The following is a 22,269-nucleotide window of genomic DNA, read 5'->3' as shown; positions in this document are numbered from 1 at the left end:
GGCTTTGAACTCTATATTTATCAGGGATAACCCTGAACTCCCAATCCTCCTGCCCCAGGCTGCCGGGAGCCAGGATTAGAGATGATAGAGGTATGAGCTGTCATGCCCAGCTTAGTTTCTCTCTCTCTTTCCCACTTCCACCCCAGGACTCATTTATTTTGTGTATGAGTGCTCTATTTGCATGTACACCTGCATGGCAGAAGAGGGCAGCAGATTCCATTACAGATGGTTGTGAGCCACCATGTGGTTGCTGGGAATCAAACTCGAAGATTTGGCTGGAAGAACAGCCAGTGCTCTTAACTGCTGAGCCATCCCAGCTTAGTTTCTTGAAGATAGCTTTGTAGGTTCTGATTCTTTTCAAATTTGAATGCAATATGCGTATTATCTAACACATTTCAGATGACACACCCCCTCCAAATCCAACAGGGCTCCTGTGAATACTGGCAAAGCCATGACATCATGCTTCAGTGCTCCCAGGAACAGATGGCTGTTTGTCTAACTCAAGTAATATGTGTGTTGTGTTCATTTACACAGTCCGATTTTTCTTTTTTTAAGTTTAGTGATTCCCCCAGGAGCTGGAGAGATGGGTCAGTGGTTAGGAATGCTTGCTGTTCTATCAGAGGATCAGAGTTCAGTTGGGGCAGCTTACAAACACCTGTAACTCCAGCTCAGTAGTCCTCAACCTTCCTAATGATGTGTGAGCCTTTAATATGGTTTCTCATGTTGTGGCGACCCTCAACCATAAGATTATTTTGTTGCTACTTCATAACGTAGTTTTGCTGTGGTTATGAATCATGATGTAAATGTCTGATATGCAGGCATGTATCATCATGTCTGGCTGCACTGTAAGAGGATCCTTAGGATGCAGGGACCCGGAGTTCAGATGGCAAATGTCACCATTGCTAAAGGATGAAGTCCTCGCCACACATTCTCACGTGGCCAGACGAGGATGTTCAGCAGGTATACTACAGAGTCTGCTGAAGGACCAGCAGCTCCAAGTACTTACTGCTAAACAGGAGCCCTGTCCCAAGAGAGGGCAATAGCAACCCTGAATCCTCTGGGGGCTGCCCAGCCACAAGCCTCACATGGCTACTTAGCTTCGCACTGATTGACAATTGAACTCAGCTACAATGGCCAGATTTCATATTGGTAGGTGGCGAGGAAGATAGCATGGCTCTAGAATATTCCCATCATTATACATGGCAATGGGGACCATGCTGGTCCAGGAATACCACTCTTTGGGACAGTTTGGAATGGGCATAAAATGTATTTGGGTGCTAACCTGGTCATAAAACACTCTAGGACAGCTGGGCATGGTGGCTCACGTCTTTAATCCCAGCATCCGGGAGGCAGAAGCAGTGGGTCTCTGTGAGTTGGAAACCAGCGTGGTCTACAAAGCAGGTCCAGGACAGCCAGGGCTCAAATCCTGTCTTGAAACAACCGCCCCCACCCCCACCCCTGCCCCCCAAAAACCACTCTAGGGCAGTTGTGTATGTCAGCTTAGTGATGCCCAAGTCTGCTCCTGCCAGTTTAGAGCTACATGGAGGGATGTAGTCAGTGAAAGAGAATAGGCATAGCTTCAATCTGCCTTCCAAATAGTAGTGTTTATACCCATAGATTAGTGCCGCTCTCGGCCTACATCGGAGAAGATGTTTGTAGTGGGTTACCATTAATGCATAGACTCAGAACTGGTTAAAGTACTAGCAATAAGTGACTGTTGAGTGCTCAGCCACAAGGAGACAGCAATATCACTTCCTCTAAGGCCCTGGGATCATTGTGGAAGGAAGAATGTAAGAGCCATAGGATGGGGAGGAATGCTAAGAAATACTGCCTTCTGGACATGCTGTGACTGCTGCAGCCAAAGGCTCATGGCAGCACTGGCTGCTTAACATTTACAGAAGTCTGAGTCCATCAACACTCCAGCATGGATGGGGGAGGAGCTCTTAATGCCCCACCCCTCCCTGAGTAGCTAGAGGCAGTTAATGGTTGCTGCGGGAGAGAGGGTTCCTATTCCTCAGTGGTGTAGCCATTGGCAAGTTGCTTTCACTCAAGTAAACATGACCACACATATACACACTCCCATCAACACAGAGGGCAATGCAAACAACACTAATTAAATGCAGTGGGGCGGGCACACGCGCACGCACACACACACACACACACACACACACACACAGAGACTTAAAGTAGACCCAGAAAGATGGTTTCACTGGAAAGAGCATTAGCTGCTGAGCCAAATGACCTGAGTTCAATCCCAGGGACCCCCATGGCAGAAACACACACACACACATACACACACACACACACACACACACACACACACACACGTACAATTATATTAAAAAAGAATTGAAAGTAGAAGGGAGATGCTTCAGTGGAGGGAAAAGTAGAGATTTGGGAGGAAGGGAAGGACATGAGAGAACATTTGGGAACATATATAAATTGTGTGTGTGTGTGTGTGTGTGTGTGTGTACACGTATAGGCACACATGTGACTGAGGTATGATAACAAATTCAATTTTTAAAAGTAACAAGGTAGAGAGTAACCAAGGAAGACACCCACTGTCAACCTCTGGTCTCCACAATCAAATGCACCTGTGCATTCACACACACACGTACACACGTACACATATACACACAACACAAATGAGACTGTAGGACACATGGGGTATGGGGAACAATGAGGCTGGCCCGTGGCTCAAGGTTGCTAGCAGTTTGGCACAACTGGATTGCTGTTTGAGTTTTGCTCTTGGCTGTGGGGTGACAATAGGGCACTTAGAAAATGAGTTGTGAGTAACGAGTGTGGCCTGGAACTATGCTGGCTCCCTAAGGCTGACCAAACCAAGGCTCCAGTCCTCACGGCCACCTCTGGATGGGGCAAGAGGCCCTCCCCAGTAGCCTGGCCTGCTCCACGCACACACCCCTGCCCATGCCTCCAAAACCAAGCATGCTTGAACACACGTTGTCCTTCCATAAGTTCCAGTGCGTCACTGTTTATTTTCCCACGTGTTTCAGGGATCAGGTATGACATGACACCTCACGCGTGAGGAGGTGGGGGTTTCCAGTTGCACAGGTCCTGACTGCTAAGTGGCAGGAAGTAGATTAAGTACCAAAAGTTCCCCTCCACGGCCCAGCCAGGCACAAAACAAGACTCAACATATTCTGGGATGTGAGAAAGCGAGAGAGACAACCCAGAGGAGGGCGTCAGCTAGAGTCACCCAGGGATGCTCTTTTGTACCTGTCATTGGGGCACCAGTTAGCCCCCACTTCTGGACACCCAGGTTGGAAGAGGCACTGTCTCTCACGCCACATTCAGTGCCTGTGTCAGGGCTGCATGTGACGGCATGGTCCCTGGGCATGCATGTTTTGTGTTGTGTGTGTGTGGGGGTGGGGCTACAGTCAATGTCTTTATCAGGAAGACTGGTCAGGTTCATGTGAGACTAGGCCACAATTGGGGGGAAAACCTTTATACCAGGGATTTGGCCGCCAGGGGACGCGCTTCTCTTTGGGACTTGGGGAAATGACAGTGAGGAAAAAGGAGACAGATACGTTTCACATGTATTTACAAACAGCACTACTGATCGAGTCTGTCTTTGAGACTATCTGTGTGTGACACATACAAAGGAGCAGGGACAAAAGGAAACAGATGGGCTCCTGCCTCCGAGGAGCGCCCAGGACTAGAAGCACAGAGGCCTGCACGGTGGGGGTGTAAGGCGGTGGCGCTCCCCTTCTGAGGGACTGTGAAACTAAACTCTGCATATATGTCTTCTTATGTGTAAGGAAGCGATACTTTTTTAATAAAATAAAAACTTCTGTGTAACTTGAAAGATATCATTTAGGCAACTAAGGGGGTGATTTGGAAGAAGGGCACAGTACACAGCACTGTTTGCGGGGGGTGAGGGGGAGGGGGTGCACCCTGTCAGGTCAACATTCATTCCCCAGAAAAGATCCGTCACAAAAACTGCAAAAAAACACAGTCCCACTGCCTCTCAGACATCGGCCTGGTTCCCCTGCCTCAGCCTGCCTGCCTGTGTACTGCTCTGTGATCTGAGGAGACTCACACTTACCACCCTTATCTCCGAGACACTCTGTGCCCTGGCGCCTAGCACAGGTGTGGGCACACCAGGTGCACTGGGGAGGTGCTGGGCTGCCTGAATGTTCTCTGCCATCTCCTATGATAGCTGGTTGCAGCACTGCCCTAATGCCAAGTTGTGGTGGGAAGGAGTAGGTCAAGCTGGCACCTGGCCCTAAACTACGGGCGGGAGCATCCTTGCTACACAAGGGACCATGCTTGCGGGATGCTCCTCAGGGCCCGGCCCCACCCTGCCTCCCGCAGGCACCCTGCCTGCCCCACTGACACAGAAAAAGCAGAGCAAGGTACAGGAGAGGATTTTTTGAGGTGAGGGGGCCAGTGGGGGTCCTTCAGCTCTGCCTCCCAACAGGCTCCTGGTAAGACATTGGCAGCTGTCAGAACAGCAAGGCTTTCTTCTTGAGGTCGTTCCTCTTCCAGAGGGCCAGGCGGTCAAACTCCTCAATGCTCATCCCGAACACTTCTTGGAACTCCTCAGGCGACAGGTGTCTCTTCAGACAAAGAAAAACAGGGGGAAGTGGGGGTGGGGCAGTCAGTGGCTTTTGAAACAGGTCCTGAGAAGCTGTCTTTGCTTTGAGAAATTCTGGCTCCTCACCTGGGTCCCCTTGTGGTGATGGCAGCGCAGAGGCCTGGGACCTCTGCCTGCATTTTGGGTCTGTCCCTTGGTTCCAATTCCTACTTAACTCGGTACATGAGCTTAACCATGTACAGATACCCAGCCTATCTCTGTCCCTTTGAGGCTGACCCATGCAGAGAGAAAAGCGAGGCATTTCAGTCAGTGTTTACAGTGTCCCATTCCAGACACAAGGGGAGCCTGAATGTCTGCAGCCCTTATTCTCAACTTGCCGGAATAACAGACTCATAGCCACACCCCCACGATGAAATCACACCCTCCCCTGACCCCCAACATTGCCTCATGGGAAACCTTCTTGTTCCTTGAGCGATAAGAATTTCTGACCACCTCTTAGAGCTAGGAGTGAGACAGTGACCAGCCAGGCCACCGCCAAACCAGGGCTGAATAACTCTGCACCCCTCTAGCCATGGACCCCCATTCTTCCTTTCTTTGCAGCTAAAGCTCGGGTCAGGGCCTGAGATAGCTGGAGTATTCCTCTCCATCTTCCCAAGGCAGCTGCAAACTGACCTTTGTCTCATTCCACCATAGTACTAGGGCCAAGAGCCAAGCCTGGCCTCTTCTGACTGTGGGCTCTGGGGCTTTTGACCTAGAAATCTGCTGACAGCTTTGCAGTAAGGCTCTCCACTGAAGCAGGACTGCTACTGAGGGTGAGTGACCTCCTTGGTGTGTCCAGGGCCTCTTTGCAGTGAAAGAAACAAGCCTAGGGACAGATTCTTGGTAGGGATACACAAGGGGCTGGCATGGAGCTGCCACAGCACCCTTAACTCCTGACTACCCCTGGCCAAGTTCAATAATCATGCCTTGTGACCACCTCTTGCCTGCCCAGAGCCTTCTGTAGACTCCTGCAGGTTCCCTCATTTACCACTTACTTAAACTGTGACGAGAAAATAGAGGAAAAAAAAAAAAAAAAAAAAAAAGAAATCACTTCTCATTCCTTGAGGCAAACTCAGAGGACCGCAGGTATTCTCCCAGGCCTCTCCCTTCCCCTCAGCTCACCAGGGAGACAGAAGGGAGGCTGAGGGTAGATTGAAATAGCAGGAAGGCAGAGAGGGTAGGCCTGGCTAGGACAACCTGCTGCCATTTCCTTCCCAAGCAGGGTGTCTTAGCTGTTCTGTGGGGAAAAGGCAGATAGGCCCTCAACAAGATGACAGTGAGGGATGGCAGCTCTCCTGCTCAAAGCTGACACCCAGAACAGAGATAGGGACTCCCACGGTGTCCCAAGTACCCACATTCACTGCATTCTCCCCAAGGGCCAAAGGCAGAACAAGCCTGCTGATGGACAGTGGGAAAACAAGATGCATTTGGGAATCATTCAACCCCAAAGTGCATGAAACTCTAGGCCTCAAAAACAGCAGGCCGAGTGCAAAGAGCCAAACATACCGCACACTGCATGACTCCGCTGAATGTAAGGTCCAGAGCAGGCCTTGAAGGGACAGAAGTGGATCAGAACTGCCAGGGGTGAGAATGGGGTGGGGGTGGGGGTAAGAGTGGTGGTGGGTGGGTAGTGTGGCTGATGAAGGGTGTAAGGTTTCCTTTCTGGGTGATGAAAATGTTCTGGACCCAAACAGTGATGATGGTTGTGAAACTGAAAAAGTGCAGACAGACACATGAGTTGCATACTTCAAAATGGTAAAAACAGTGAATTTTACCACAATTTTATAAAAAAATATGTTAGAAAAAAAAAGGAGTACAGTTTCCACACTTTAAGGCAACGGCATGAAATTAAAGGTTGCAGTAATAGTCGAGAGAAAAATGGATGAGAGCTGTGTGTGAGGGCACACATGGGGCAATCTCAGCATTTGGCAGGCAGAGATGGAAGAATCAGGAGTTTGAGGCCAGCCTGGGCTACAGGAGATCGTGCCTTAGAATGGAATAGTGAAGGTGACAATCACTGAAAAGCATAAATACAAATCTTGTTACTGACTGTGTTGTGCGCTTTGAGTTCCAGAGCCCCAACAGGAGGTGACCTGGAGTCACACACGTATGCACACAGCCATGCTCACCACGGAACCATGCTCATAGCCTTCGGTAAGTCCTGCCTAGGTGGAGACCCTCAGCCCATGAACTGTCTTATGTTTGCAAACAGGAAAGCATTTTAGGCTAGAAATGAGCACTGGCACGGTGAGACCAGGGTGACCTGCTAGGCTAAGAAGTCCAGTGCTAGCCCACAGAGAGTTAGAAGCTATCGTGTTGTCTTGCCATAACCCTTTAAGGCCCGCTCCTATTTTTTCAACTTACTGTAAGATGCTCTTAGAGAGGCCAAGGACACAATAAGACAAAAAAAATTCTTGGGCGCCATTACTCAGCCAATACTGGCCATGTGCCTATAAGACACAGACTAACTCTAACCCTGGAAAGCCAGGAAAGGGTACTTGGTAGGGTAGAATGAGACTAGCTTATCAGGGCCACCAGAGATGGAAGTCCTGAGTAGATGGCTCGAGGCACTGTCGTCAGTTTTGTTGGCATTTGAGACAAGGTCTCACTGTGCCTTCTTGAGCTGACTATGTAGCCCAGGCTGGCTCCAAATGCCCATCATACTCTGTGGGATACTCTGGGCACAGCCTAGGAGAGCTGGCTGCGAATGAGACCATGGAAGGGGCACACATGTAACGGCTGGTATTGAGAGGTTGCATTGACTGAGGTGCTGGGGGTGGCAAGACTGCTGGTAGAGAAAGACCCAAGGCCCGTGACCCCAGCCCCACCACAGCCCCAACTCCTGACAGATTTGTCCATTGTGGAGGGGGGAAGGACCTGGCTGTCCAAGAGTGAGCAAAGGTCAGAAGGGCCATTTCCTGCCAGAGGATCTGCTAGTGACTCCTCATAGGAAAGGCCTCTGGATCCCTGGGTGCTCTACCCAGGAGGAAGAATTATAGGGTATAACTGAATACAGGGGCCCACATAGCTGTTTGAGCTTAGCTACTCCTCGGCTCCTGACTCCTCAGGTGCCAGTCAAGGCCTAGAGCTCCAAGCTTCTTCCATAGCCACAGGAAGGAAGCCAGAATAGTGCCTTTCCAGAGAGCGAGCCAGTCCCACTCCTGAGGGACATCGCTGCATGGTGGAAAGTCCTAACCCTTCCCCCTATGTCACCAGCAACACCTCCTAATTCTATAGGCCCTGACTCTAATGTCACCTCTTCCAGAGGTGAGGCTGCCTGGGTTGTGGTAGCCAAAAGGGCCCCCCTAAACCACACCAAGTCCTTTGCTCTGAATTCCAGCTGACCTGGGTGACTCTCAGCTCCAGAAAGGCAGCAGGCCTCTGCTCATGGTATCCCCTCTTCTTTCCTCAGGGACCATATGTATGGCTGTTGTCATCCAGCAGCCCTGCTGCCACCAGCCTCTGCCCACTGCAGCTCCACAGTGAGCTGCCAGCTGGGGTATTCACTAAGCCCCTCCCCAGTTCCATCAGTCCTCCTGCCACACAGCACTCAAGTACTTCTCCACCTGCATCAGGAAGGGACCCCTCACAGTCACCCTTGGTCATCAGGGGCCAGGGTGCACTGTTTTCACCATAGTAGTTGCACAAGTGTGAGCACAGAAAGGACCCTTGAGCCTCGGGTTCCTCACTTCCCAGGTGCAGTCCCCTTGGGTTTACTGCACCAGCAAGCAGACACACAGACTCGGTGTGTGAGGACCACCAGGGAAACCACAGGCCCTCTGCTGCCCCTTCCCTGTCAGCAGGCCCTGCCTTCTGCCCCAGGAAGAGCTCAGAGCCCCAACCCAGGAGCCACGAACCTTTGGGTGACCCATCAACCTGGCCATATAGCCTCCTGCAAACAGGAGCCTCTCCAGCACCTCACCAGCCTTTCTTGATATCTCCGTTGGATATACCAATTCTCCCAAGCCCCAGGGCTGGGGGTTTGGTCAAACATCGGTTATATATGCTGCTGCAATGGTGTTTTGTGGGCATTGTTACCACCAATAACTGTCTATGAGAAAATGATTACTTTAGAAAATGTAGGTGGGCCTCAGTCAAGGGAGTGAAGTCTGGAAGAACCAAAGGAGAAGAGGTAAGCCTGCCTCAGGGCTCAGCCTCCCAAGTCACCCCATTTCAGAAGTACCCGCCCCAAGATTTATGGAGCTCTCCTCTGTACATGCCTTGGCATGTGTTATGCACCTACACAGGCGTATTTATATATGTTCCTGTGTTTGTGCACGTGTGTGTATAAATGCAGTCTTCATAGTTGTGGGAAAAAATATGAGAAGAGCAATTTAAAGACAGGTGCTTTGGCAATTCATACCGCAGTTGATCTAGAAGGCAGGCCAACAGAGTCCCGTATCTACCCCATGGGAGTCACGGGGTCCTGGAAGACATCTGGATGGCTCACGGAGTTGTAAAAGAAGTGTTAAATATGTGGTGTGCTCAGAATGGAGCCGGCCACACAGGAGGGACAGCAGTGCCACGTGCCTCTTAGCCATGTCCGTGCTGTCTGTGACTATGTGCTGCCACACGAGGCACTATGAAAGCACTATTTCCTGCTGCTGACGGCACCGCCCTGCATCCATGTACACACTATCACCACCTCTTCCTGTTTCCAGTAATCATCATTTTGGACTACATCCATGGCCCCTCTCCATGGCAAGCTCAAGTCTCTGCAGGGCTATCAGTCATGTTGGTGGAAGGGGTGCATACAGGTAGCTACCTGCTGCTTAACACAGTAGGTGCTCGATTAAGTATGTCTGAGCCCCTATTCGAATGCTTGCAATTGTCCAGAGGACGGGTGCAAGCCTTGTCACCTAACCGGTGAGAGACCAGGCTCAGACTGGTCAAGTTACTTGTCCACAGCCACACAGGTAGACACTGCAGTGAATAGAGTCACATCAGCTCACACTGACTCCGAGTGCTCAGCCCCTCCCATGACACCATCAGGGATGGCAGAAGACAATCTTGGAAGCAAGACAATGCCACCTTTGATGAGCACAGGGCAGAACATGTGGGGAATGGCTCATGTAGGGCATGTCATAACATCTGGGGCCAACAGAGTTCCCATTCCTTGGCCTGGGACTGGGAACTCTGGGCCCAGTGGGCAAAAGCACTCAGAACACACAGGGGCCTGGCTCCCTCTGGGAAGGAGGCACTCGGGGTACTATGGCCAAGGACTGAGATTTAGATCTTCCAGGACCAAGAGCCCATCATCTGAGTATAGAAACCTGGTCTTTGCTTCATGTGTGGACACCTTGTGATGCATCTGACCCCCTGCGGAGTCAAAGAGGACCTTCACAACAGGAACACAAGTCACCGGCCTACACTACATGTAAAGCTGGGCCCTGTGCGGCACCCTGCTAGGCTGCGCCCAAATGCCATCACCTCTGGCCCCAGGGCACCCCACTCTTCCAGGAGACCACCACATCCCATCTACCCAGGCTGATCAAAGTCAAGCCTGGAACGCCCGGCCTACAGGACATGCTCCACCTTTAATTTAAGATCTGTTACCTTGACTGTTGAAACAACTGCCTGAATGCATCCACTTCTCACCCACTGTCATGCTACCCCTATCCAAGTTACCAGCGGGCTTTCTAGATGACTCACATGGCCCCTAAATGCTTCCTGTTGATCCACAGCCACCCTAAGCTCCACAATACAGCCACAGGGCATGTCAGAAACCGCAAACCTACCTGAGATGTCACTGGGCTAAAAGCCAAACTGCTGAGCACAGATCAGGGCCCTGCGAGGCCTGGTTTATCCTTCCCTCCCTCTACCTGCTCAGGGCCAGTCTCATAGGTTCCTTCTGGGTCTGCTTCCTCAAGCTTCCTTCTGCTTCCTGGCCTTTGCACATGTAGCTTCCTGACAAAACCCTCACACACTCAGGCACACACATAGAAGTATGCTTACTGCACCATTACCATGTACTCATTTGAAACAAGTGGCCCAAGTTCCTGTCCTTCAGCGCACTAATGCTGGCTCGGGGCTATGAATGCTCATTTGAATATTCAGCTGATGGACCGCTCTGTCCCATATCAGACTGACTCTCCCAGGGCAGAGCTTGTGCCTGTTTTTTGCTCAAAGACCTCCATTGGGGTCCAGTCAGCCCCCATGTCTATAAATGACTGGGATACTTGACCAAGAACAATGACACTGATGCTGATGACATCATCAACTGTGACACTGATGATGATAGTCAGTAGTCAGGGACAAACCCTGCGGAGCTACAGAGGACACCATCAGCTGCCCACTACGCCCACAGCCTCTTCCTGCACATGATTAACTTGACTTCCCAGTCTGCCTTGCAGCAAGTGATGCCACATGACAAGCTCAGCCAATGAGCCTGTGAGTGACAACCCCGTCCTTAAACCGGGCAGGCATGGTGGTGCACTCCTTTAATCCCAGCACTCAGGAGACAGAGGTAGGGAAATCATGGGGTTCGAGGCCAGCCTGGTCTACAAAGAGAATTCTAGGACAGCCAGAGCTATTACACAGAGAAACCCTGTCTCAAAAAACCAAAACAAAAAACCCAAAAACCCCTGTCCTTAGAGTCTGCAGGAAGCCATCCTGCCTGTGGCTACTTGGCCATGTGGAAACACAATGCTGTAAATTGGCACAAAAAAGGCGGGGGGCCCAGGGGGAACGTGGGCGTTGAGTTGAGTATACAGTGATCCCTCCTTACAGGAAAAACAACTCGGTTACTGCCAGAGTTGTACAAGAGGGATTGTCCACCGTGAAGAGATGGCCCAGGGGACTTCCAGAAGGCTTTCCCACTTCCATTCCTTTCTGTGGCACACTGGATTTTTTCAAGTTTTAAACTAGTTTCACTGTGAAACTAAAGTTTCCTCCCATGACACAAAGTGTTGGGGAAGGGCTGCTCTTTCAAGAAAGCCCCATGCCACTCCCTCCAGGGGCCACAGCCCTGTTCCCAAGCTGATAAGGAAGAAAGGACATGCGCTCTACTGTGGTAACTGTTCCAATCCCTGGGGGCTAGCTGAGCTTGAAGGAGAAGAATAGCTGAGCATCACCATCTTGGGTGTGTTCACCTCAATGCGAAATCCCCTCCCCAGACTACAGCTGACTTCCACAGGCACACGCTCACAAGCAAAGCAGAAGTCACTTGAGACACGCTCCATCCCCAAAGGGAAGTAGGGAGCCCTGGCAGGCTCTCAGTGGGGGGGGGGGGAGCTGCAGGAGATGCTGCTGATGTCATCTGAGCTCTGAGCAGCATCTCAGGTTGAAGCTTTTAGTCCAAGAACCCTCAGTAACCAGCAAGGACACACCTTAAACAGATCCAAGACACACAGCAAATGGGAGCCCTCTAGGGCTGTCCTGACCAGTGAGCTGCCAATGGCCGGCAGCACCCCCTGTATACAGCAGCTGTGTTCTTGGCCATGACCCCACCATTTAGAAGCCCAGTTCAGCCAGAGCCCAAGAAACCCCACTGTGAGCCATTGGTGCTGCTGTCACCTGCAGAGAACGCCAATGTCACATTTGACACTCGGGCAAAGGACTCCTATGGTCCAGTCTCCAAGACCACAGGCAAAGCCCTGTTCCTGTGTGGCCTCTGGACTTCCCTTACCCTGTCAATCTCACATAGCTTCCTAGCCAGCCTGGTTACTGTCCCTTCCCATGGATGATACACACATCAAAACACACAAGAGCGCTTCAGTAGCCTTTCCTCATTTGCAGTGAGCTCCAAGCATCCTTCTTTGATTCTGTGGATTCTTGTCTGGTCCAATAGGTATGTACCAGGCATAGACCGGCTGCATAGACAACTTGTTTGAGATCTTGCTATGCTCTGTTCTGCTGAACTGCCTCCTCCCTGACCCTCCCTGCAGTGGACACTTGCCACCTGCCTGTTGCCCAGCAGCCCTCTTTCCATCTCAGGTAGCAGGTCTCAGTTTCTACCAGGAACTACCTGGACCTCTCCAGCTCAGGTGGCACCAGTGCCCTGCCCCCCCCCCCCCACAACTCTGGGTAAGCTCAGGACATTTTATGCCCTGGGTAGAACTGATCGATTTAGGAGTGGGGTGGGGGAATGACCACCCAGAAAGTCAGTGTGGGTTGTATGAGGACAGATAATAAACATGGCTTTTTCCCCCTGAGACCCTGAGCTCTGGAAGAGAGCTCCCCGTAGAGCCAGTGAGAGGAAACTCAGTCACTGGGTGTGTGAAATAGTGCTTAGTCCCTTATCCAGCCATACCTGAGGAGGCCATCCAGTCATGGGAATCCATTGATTTCCAGGGCAAGTCCCTATGGGTCAAGTACCTGTTGGTTTAAGGAGTGCCACCTCCCCACACAGAGCTGCCTCATGTCCTTCCTGTTGCCACCCCCCTGTGCAGAGGGACTGCTGCTTTCCAGGCCCTGAGACAGGGCCTTCATATGAGTTCTGACTGCATAATGACTCTCTCAAGCAGCTCTGGGCTCTCATCTTAAGAGACGAAGGCTCAGGTACACTCGCAAGCCCAGGAAAGCCAGTCCACTGCTATGACACCGTCCCTGGCAGTGTCACATCTCGAAGGCTCTGAATAGATGCCTCATTCACACTATCCTGCTCGGTGGCCTGCGAAAGCCCTGGTTGGCCTTCGGGCCATCCTGAACACATTCTCTGTAACACAGACAGGACCTCCACAATCTGTGCCCAAGCACAGGTCCCTGCCAGGCCCATCTGTCCCGCCTTGGAGGTCACTTCTTTGTGAATCTACATGAGTCTCTGCTTTGCTAACTTCCCAAAGCCCCAGCTCTGCTGGGGTCCCTTGGCTCTGTCCGTTTTCTCTTGCTCCTGTTCCTGGCCACATATGAAGCCACTGCCTCATGAGAAGGTCAGAAGGGGTCTAGTACCTCCCCAGGGCACAGGCTGGAGATAGCCTCTGCCTCAGGAGCCCTCAATGCAGCAAGAGACATGGAAAGGCAGCACCTATATGCGAGGTTCAAGAGGAGACTCCATCCCTCCCTGCCCCAACTGATGCTGCTGACTGCTGGGTGGTTTTGAAGGAACAGAGAGGCAGAGCACAGGGCACTTTAGCCTTAACATAGAATGAGTGCTTAACCAAGTCTGTTTTCCGGGCCAGAGTGTACAACCTGACACTTTCTGCTGCAACTGCATGGACCTTTCAGACGCACACTTGTCTTCTTTGGATGAACTCCCTGCTCTAGATCAGCAGAGAAGCCAGGAAGTCTCTCTTCAAGCTGGCCCATCATTGGGACGGGACCACCATGGGCCCCTTAGTGCACCGTGCTACCCAGACCTCCCCACCCCATTCACAAGTCAGGTGCCCTCTGCAAAGCCAGCATCACTGGGTCTGTGACCCTGTTCCTTTGCCTTGGAGGATTCTAGATCCTTGGTTCTGAGCCGTGTGTTGTCACCACAGTGGCACCCTCTCCTGGTGTGTGTGTGTGTGTGTGTGTGTGTGTGTGTGTGTGTGTGTGTGTGTGTGTGTAAACCTGATCTTGTGGCTGAGTTCTGAGGTCTGTAGAGTCTCAGCAGATACCTCCCTACCTTGCCTTACCTCCAGCCGCGTCCGGTCCACATCTTTGGGCAGTTTCACACGGATTCGGTTTGTTACGATGAGGGAGTCATAGGGGTATATCTGCAGGGAAGACGCCACAGGGTTATCTTGAGAGGCAAGTACCCCTGGGATGACCAAAAGGCAAACCCAGATACATACTTGTGTGGGCTGTGGACATGTGTATTTCATAGAGAAAATGCAATAAAAAAGAAACTTTTAACCTGGGCAGGTGCAGCGTGGTGGGCGAGGTCAGTTAGGGCAGGTGGCCCCTTACCTTGTACTCTGTAAAAGAAGAGCAGAGACCACAGGGCTGGTTTAGGAACACAAGAATCCTTGCCCAGGATGAGAACAATCCTCTTCCTGGGCACGCCCCCACCCCCCTGAGTCAGCTGGGCCATGCTTGGTCTCTGGTCCCCTGAGCAGACTTCATGGGGCTCTGAGAGTCTTGGGTTTCAAGGTTGGTACCAAGGCTCTCCCACAGCAAACTGAGAGCAGAAGGCATGGCCAGGAGGCTGGAGGCCACACTGGAAGCTGGGTAGCGGCACTGTGCTCCTAGGCTGGGAGATGTCTCTCCTGCTGTTCTGGGCTACTCTGAGCCAGTCTCACTTTACCCAGATGTGCAATGGGTTCTCCAGGAAAACATGAGAGGTGTTGTGGAGTCTGACACCTTTACCGATATGTATCTCGCCATCCCAGTCCCCTACCACCCCCCCCACCTCAACAAGATCTCATTGACCTTAGGCTAGCCTTGAACTTACTATATAGCTGAGGATGATCTTGAACTCCTTAATCTCCTGCCTTCCCATGCCAAGTGCTGGACTTACAGTATGTACTACCATGCATGGTTTATGTGGCACTGGGGATCAAACCCAGGGTTTTGCGTATGCAAGGCAAGCCCTCTGCCACCCAAGCCACATCCCAGGCCCTCCTCATCATGCTCCGCTCTGTACCTTAGACTTAAGGTATCATCACACAGAAGAAGGTAACGCGGCGTGGATGGCAGGGGCTCTACACATACATACATACACCGGAAAGGTCACTAGAATCCCGGCATCAAATCATTCCGGAAGGAAGATGCCTGTATGAGGCAGATCCTTGGTCTTCCCACTTGGGACTCTGAAGTGCCAGGTCTGTGGCTGGAGACTGGGACAACCACTTTAATGGCAGGCTGAGAAGCCCTGGAGCTGCCATCTATATATTTGAGAGCAAGGTTCTCCTGGCATTCCAGAGGGTCGCAGGAAGGCAAGCATGGTCAAGTGCATGACCCTGTTCAGAGCTGGGAGACCAGGCCTTAGTGGAGTACCTGCCCCGCGAGTGGCTGCCCATTCACACGCATGCCAGCAGGCATAGTGAATGAGGGTGAAAATGGGGTTTGATTCTGTTCAACTCAAACGGTTCAGCTCAGACCCTGGAAGCTGTGTCCTTGTGGCTCTGTGCTCTACTCCACGAGATTCACAGCACTAAAAAAACACGACAGGCCCCTGCAGTGCAGGATGAGAGAGCTGAGGGGTCAACAGGCACCCCCCCAACACCAGGGGACCCTGCATCTATGGTGCAGCACCTTCTGCCAGCAGGTCTCGGAGGGGTGGTCTCAGAAGGAGACTGGTAGACATGTGCTAATGATTCTGGCCTAGCCAGAGACCCACAGGGGTCCCCATTGTGTGTACCTCGCGTGCCCCAGCTGGCATCCGGGTCTGCTCCACAAGGGGCCAGGTTGGCATTCTGGAAGAGAGAAAGAGAGAGAGGCCGGCAAGAGGCAGGTTGCATGGGGCAGGCTGTAAGGGGCTGGGAGACAGCCCCCTGTGCATCCTGGGTCTTCACACAGCTGTAGAAGGATGGTGTTTGACAGGTTTAGGTGGCAGACAGATGGCAAAGCTGGGCCTTGGAAGGTGACTTGAAGGCTACTGGCTTTCAAACCTACCTCAGAAGCCTTTGGACCCTGCCTGTCTGATCAGCTCTGCCCTACCTTTAATGATGAGCTCTGGAGCCTGGGTCCTGCTCTGGAACTAGCATGGTGGCATGGCCTACAGGGCAGCTCAGTGCCCTTTTCTGTATTCATACTGTGATGGGTATAACCTGTGGTGTCTCTGTTCCTCCTTGTGAAAAGTAGCTACAATCTGCTGTCCCTGTGCTCTAGGTAGACCCAAGTCACCCAGTCTCACTGTGTCTACAAGACTGCAAAGGGGCACTCACCGGCCATGGCCTCTGGCTATGCATCACGCCACTGTATTCCCAAAGTCCCCAGTGTCTAGCTAGCCACTCAGTCCAGAGGGCCGATGTCTGTGCACCACGAAGCTCCAAGACAAGAGGGTCCTCAGTTTCCCTCTGGAAGCCATAGGCACCCCCACAGTTCTAGGTTCACAAAAGGATCCTGGTGTTCAGAACCCCCTAGCATCCTGGACAGAGTGGCCTTGCTCTGACATTAATACTCAAGAAGTGACATTCTAAGGAGGAGGGGGACAGCTGACTGTCACCTGATTTGGGTAACGTTCTCAAGTGCTGTGGCTGTCAGTGACAAATTGTCATTTCAGCCCCATCATGGTCATTAAAGATTTTCTTTCTCTTCTGCTCACTTGGAAAAACCCCATATGTACAATCTACCTCTGTCTATAGGGTCCATGCCATTGCAAAGTGCACTGAGCCCCGACAGGGCTACACCATCCCTGCCTGCCTGACTCCTACCACTGCCATGCATGTTGCCTTCACCAGAGTGGTGGGGGTGAGCTGAGCTCCCTAAAGAATGCTTGACATGTCCCAGTCCCAGTCCCAGCACACTCCAGAGGCTGAAACAGGGTCAGGGCTATATGGGCACAGCTTCTGAAACTGGGCCCAGGGATTGCATTTCAGCAGAGTGCTGCTCGTGGAGGCACCATGTGCTCCGCCTGCAGATACAGTTACAAGGAAAGCTGCTTCCTGTGAACCTTACAGCAGAAGACAAGTCGGGGACAGGCTAGGAGCAGGCTACACACCCCAGAGAACGTGGAAGCAGGCAGAGCTTGCACACTGAAAGCCTTCACCTGAAACAGAGAAACGGAGGCTTAGAGATTTTACTGCTGCTACCTCCTGCCTGCCTCAGAGCTGGATCCATCAGGCTGCGACCGGCTGATGAGAGGGTGAGTGTGAAAAGCAGAAGGTTGGAGAGGGCCTTTACTAACATTTCTGATATTTGGCTTATCACAAACTTTTGGACATGAATTTGGATCCACCCAATCCTTTGTTTGCTTTTTGAGATGGCTTGACTGGCCTGGAACTTGCTATGCAGACAAAGACTGGCCTCAAATTCATAGAGGTCTGCATGGCTCTCTGTCTCCCCAGTGCTAGGATTAAAAGTGTGCACCACCAAGTCCAGCAGTCTGGGGTTTCTAACACTTCAGTAACTTACGATGCCCTTCAATGATTCCTTCCGTCTTAAGGTTCCACCCTAGTTTGTCCTACTGGGTCCTAAGACACGCATCCTTAACCAGGGGTTTCGTGTCAGTCAGGGACTCTCCATGACCTCTCACCTTCACCATTTCCCCTTAGAAGTTTTCAAAAACAGCTTTGAGGAACATTTTCTCAGCCTCAGGCAGACCAGCATCTCAGGCACACCTGATGCCTTGGCCCCACCTTTATAGCCAGGAGTGCCTGACGCTAAGGAGAAATGGTGCCACCTAGTGGTTGAAATCTTGTATCACAAGCAGCCAAATCAATCAGGTCAACATCTCCAAGGAAACCAGCTTCCTCCAGGGTTCTAGGTCAGAGGAAAAAGAGGAAGGATGGGAAGTGACCATTCCCCAAATGGAGGAACAGGTCTGGGAGCAAGAAGAATAGGGTCTTTGCTCTACATGGCTCTACAGACCACTCAGTGCAAGCAAGTCTTAGGTTAACCTGTAAGTGTGGACCAGCAGCAGAGCTGAGAGGCAAGAACCAGCCCAAGGCTGCACCGCCTGGCCCGTCTGGCTAGTTCCTCTGCAGTTATCAATGAGGTGCCAGGATTTTTAAAGGCAATGTGTTATTTATCTTCCTCATCAGGGCACTAATAAGCTCTATGGACACAATCTCCGATCTTTCTGGGAAACAACCTCAGGCTTTATAGACAAGGCTCAGAGCGGTCAAGCATCTTGCTGGATTCACACAGAAAATCTGCAGGCCCATAGGAGTCTGAATCCATGTGCTTTGCTTTCCCAAGATTACACTATGGCTTCTAGTAGGAATGAGATCATGGCTGCCCACACTGGCTGCTGTGATTTATTTTTTTTCCTGCTAAAGCCACATAGCAATGAGCTGCATGACTCAGCAGACATTGGTGTGGAAAAGGGAGAGAGGGCTTGCTTTTAATGTCGTGACTCATGTGGAAAGCATATGCTCCAGAGCTCAGGAAAAGATGCACAGCCATATCTGTTCTCATAATCAGGCAGATATCAGAATCACTTCCCCCACCCTCATTAATTCTAGCAAATAAAGACCCCAAAAGCCACAGAGTTTGCCTCAAGATGGTTGTGGATTCAAGGCTGGCTAACTCAAATGCATGCTTTCCCCAGGATTGCAGCTGGAGATATAAAGTCACAGATCACTCCCATGCTTCTTTCAGAGATAGGTCTTATGGAGCCCAGGTTACCCTTGAACTCACTATATAGCTGAGACTGGCTTTAAACTCCTGGTCCTCTTGTCTCTGCCTCCTGACATAAACACTTTAAAAGTACACATTTACATGTTTTGAGACAGGGTCTCACTATGTAGCCTAGGTTGTTCTGGAATTTTCTATACAGACCAGGCTGGCCTTGAACCCACTGCCTGCCTCTGCCTCGTAAATGCTGGGATTAAAGGTATGCACCACCATGCTCAGCTGACATAAAATATTTTTAGAGTTTTATGAACCCATGGAAACTGGAGTTGAAAAGTATGCTTTTTTTTTTTTTTTCATTTATCTATTGGGTTAAGCTTGCAAGTGAATTACTTTATAGTTTTGGTGACTCTTACTTATTTACTATGTCTGACTTCAAGAACATGCAAGGCACCTACATAAATTGTGATTGCTGTGTTGTTTGGTGCATTTAAGTTTCTGGGTTCTGTTGTTGTTTCATTAAGCCTGGGACACTGGCACTCTGCATTCCTGCTTCCTCTCCATATAGTATATTTTGAAATTTAATTTCACTGACACAATGTCACAATCCCCACCTCCCATTGGTGATTTTTGCATCTTTTTCTTGTTATTTCTAACAGTTTATGAATACATTTCCAATGTGTGCCATTACAAGTAATGGCACAATATAAGAATGCTATTTTTTTAACCCAACCTGACAGCCCATTTTTTATGTTGAGATTTGGTCTGTTCACAGGTTAACGTCTTTCTCCAAGTGGGACTTCTTCCTGGGAGCAAGCACAGGACCTGCAGGTGGCAAGACACTAGTCTCTTACTGACGGGGCGCACGGCATCTGGTGTTAATCATTACTGCCTCATTCACTGGGAGACCTGCCACAGGTGACAGCTAGTCAGCTAGGCTGTGGCCATCTTCCTCCTGTGGCAGATTTGGACACCAGGACATTCTCATGACCTTTGGTATGTACAATGCTAGGGTTCACTGGGTCCTTGTGGCAAACTCTTCTTGGACAAAGACTCAGGAGAATTTCTGCCCCTTCAGATGAGGAAAGCTCTAAAAAGGTAACAACCATGACTATCTACCCTTCACTGCCAGAACACCTAAGCCTTTCTCAGACAGTGTCTTTGTTTTTCATAGAACATTCTCCTGAGGTCCCCTTCTCCTTTGGATTTTGGTCTCACTGAACCTGTTCTTCGACTTAGCGCTGCCCCCCTCAAAATCCTTCATGGTATCAATGCACCCAGTGAATGGTTTGGGGCCACTATATGTCCCTGGCAAAGGTTTGTGGGCAAGCACCTGCAGGGACTCCAGAGAGAAGAGGCAGGTCTGCACTGCTGGGCATGGCTGCAAAAGGCTGCTGGGATCACCGACTAGCCAGCCTTCTGCTGAGGAGGCATGGAAGTGTAGATGGGTATTGGAGGGAGTGAGAGTGGGCGGAAGATATAGAACCCCAGAGGCAAGAGGCAAGTCAGAACTTCCCTTGTGAAGAGGGACCTCACCTTTGGGAGCTCTCAGAGTTCAAGCCCACAGCACTTATGACTGCTCGCTACTGCGCCCCCCCCCTCCCACCATCTCCCACGTTCACACAAGGTCTGCCTCTCGGGCTCACAGACAGTTAAGAGGAGGCTCGCAATAGTTCCAGGAGGAAGATGGACCCACCAGGGTCCAGACCACCTATTCTCAACTGGACTAGGAGGAGCTGGTGGAGACCATGAACCTCTGCATACACGGAAGCTCGTCGATGCCACAGGCAAGCTGAGACTCTCCCAGGGGACTGCCTTCTATGTGTCCTCATAGAGGGCTGACTGGACACAGGCTGGACATGCAGACAGCCCAGTGTCCTTACTTTTCTCTCATTCACCAAGCACATACCAAGGAACCTGACTTGAATGGGGGGTGGGGATTAACTAGTCAAGCTGAGACACTGGCCCCTGTGGGCCCCTTGCTTAGAGAGCAACTGCTCTAGGTATAAAAGAGGCAGACAGGGTTCCCACAGCCCCTAGATAGCTGGCTCTAAGTGGAGGGTTTTTGCATCTGTTGTTAGAGGAGTTCTGTTTCTACACCCCTTGCTTGCCCTGTGGAAGACAAATCCCGTTGCAGAAAAGTCAAGGAAGCATGCAACGTGCAAGGTCCATTCCAGAGCAGGAAGGAAAGTTAATGCGAGGGAAAGGCCCTGATCATCTAGATTTTTCCATCCGTGCAGAGATGCGTGTATGGGGGACACCCTAAAGCTGGGTCCTGGATAGAAACACAGTGAATGAGAGCCTGAGAAGGTGAAGAAGACAATGGCTAGTCCCCAAGGATGCCTGCCAGCCCTGGAAATGCCTCCCTGGTCATAGGAGTGTCCCATAGAGCGAAGGATAATTTAGGCAGTTGGCCCTGAGTTTGAACTTGGATAAGGCCAATTCAGCAGCGCACACACACACACACACACACACACACACACACATCTCATTTCATTCTCTTGAGAAATAAATTGTCTTGATTTATATACAAACTTCCTGACACTGGGAAAGTCTTCCTGGGTGATGGAGGTTCTCCTGGGGTTGTGTGCTTAGATGAGGCTTATGGGTTCTGGATCGTTAGGACACCCCAGCCTAGAGCTCTTCATTGACAGCCAACACACCTATAGGCTCATAACGAGCCCAGGACCAGCACAGGCCAGGCTTTCTTTGCAGAGTCAGGCTGAAGGCCATTGCCCTTACATTCATGTGTCTTGAGATTGGAAAGGGGATGAGGCCAAAGTCCTTGAGACCACAGACCATACCATAGTGGCATGAAGTGGGTATGGCTCTATGGACACAGGAACATTTCATACTTGGCTGGCACTAGCCACAGGGAAGGGTGTGGGGCTGAAAAGCATCTTATAGCATCCCTAGTCACTCTGGATGACCTGTATCTCCCCTGCCATACACACTGGGGACTCTGGCTTCTAGGGCACAGTGGAAAGGAACTGGAGTATGGTCAGGTGTGGTCTGTTCACTCTTGACATGGAAAAGGCTACAGCATCAGCATCTGGAGCACAGCATCAGGCAGAGGCAGGTGGGCAAGCAGGATGGATGCCTCTTCCGGCTATAAGGTCATAAAGCTACGGGACCAGTGCAGGTAGGCAGCAAGTAATGGTTAGTGTCCCACAGGTAGGGAGGGTCCAAGTACCTACCCGGAGGTCCAGGCCATCCTTCCTGGGTCCTGGGAGAGTGTCAGGTTTGGAATAAGGGAAGCCTGTAACAGACACAGCATAGCCTTGTCACGCACTCAGCCAGGCCAGGGGAGGGCATGGCCCATGTACAGAACTAGGCAGGTGACCACAAGCAGAGGTTCCTAAAGATAATCTGCCAGCTTTGCTTGTGGCCTTCTATCCCCAGGAAACAGAGTATAACATACAAGCCAGGGATTTATACCAGGAATATCATAGGAATGGTGGGCCTAGCCCAGCCGGTACTCATGTTTAGGATAAGCCTTGGTATCACATCACCCACGCTAACTCCTCTCCCAGAGTGGTGTCCTCCTAGGACTGTGTCATCCTATGTTGTGA

General features: G+C 51.1%; 1 protein-coding gene across 1 annotated transcript in view; it reads right to left on the bottom strand.

The window, feature by feature from the left end:
- Window positions 1-4,023: 4,023 nt before the first annotated feature.
- Ablim2 (actin binding LIM protein family member 2) overlaps window positions 4,024-22,269 on the bottom strand; it is a 127,374-nt gene continuing 109,128 nt past the window's right edge. The window contains exons 18-22 of the mRNA XM_051165394.1: window positions 21,895-21,956; window positions 15,822-15,876; window positions 14,429-14,436; window positions 14,155-14,235; window positions 4,024-4,580 (exon numbers count right to left, since the gene is read on the bottom strand). Coding sequence (XP_051021351.1) covers window positions 4,467-4,580; window positions 14,155-14,235; window positions 14,429-14,436; window positions 15,822-15,876; window positions 21,895-21,956 — 320 coding nt within the window. The 3' untranslated portion in view covers window positions 4,024-4,466. The remainder of the gene's footprint in view (window positions 4,581-14,154; window positions 14,236-14,428; window positions 14,437-15,821; window positions 15,877-21,894; window positions 21,957-22,269) is intronic.

Source organism: Acomys russatus, chromosome 22 (assembly GCF_903995435.1).
Source record: "Acomys russatus chromosome 22, mAcoRus1.1, whole genome shotgun sequence".
NCBI lineage: Eukaryota > Metazoa > Chordata > Mammalia > Rodentia > Muridae > Acomys > Acomys russatus.
This window is presented reverse-complemented; position numbering and strand designations above follow the sequence as displayed.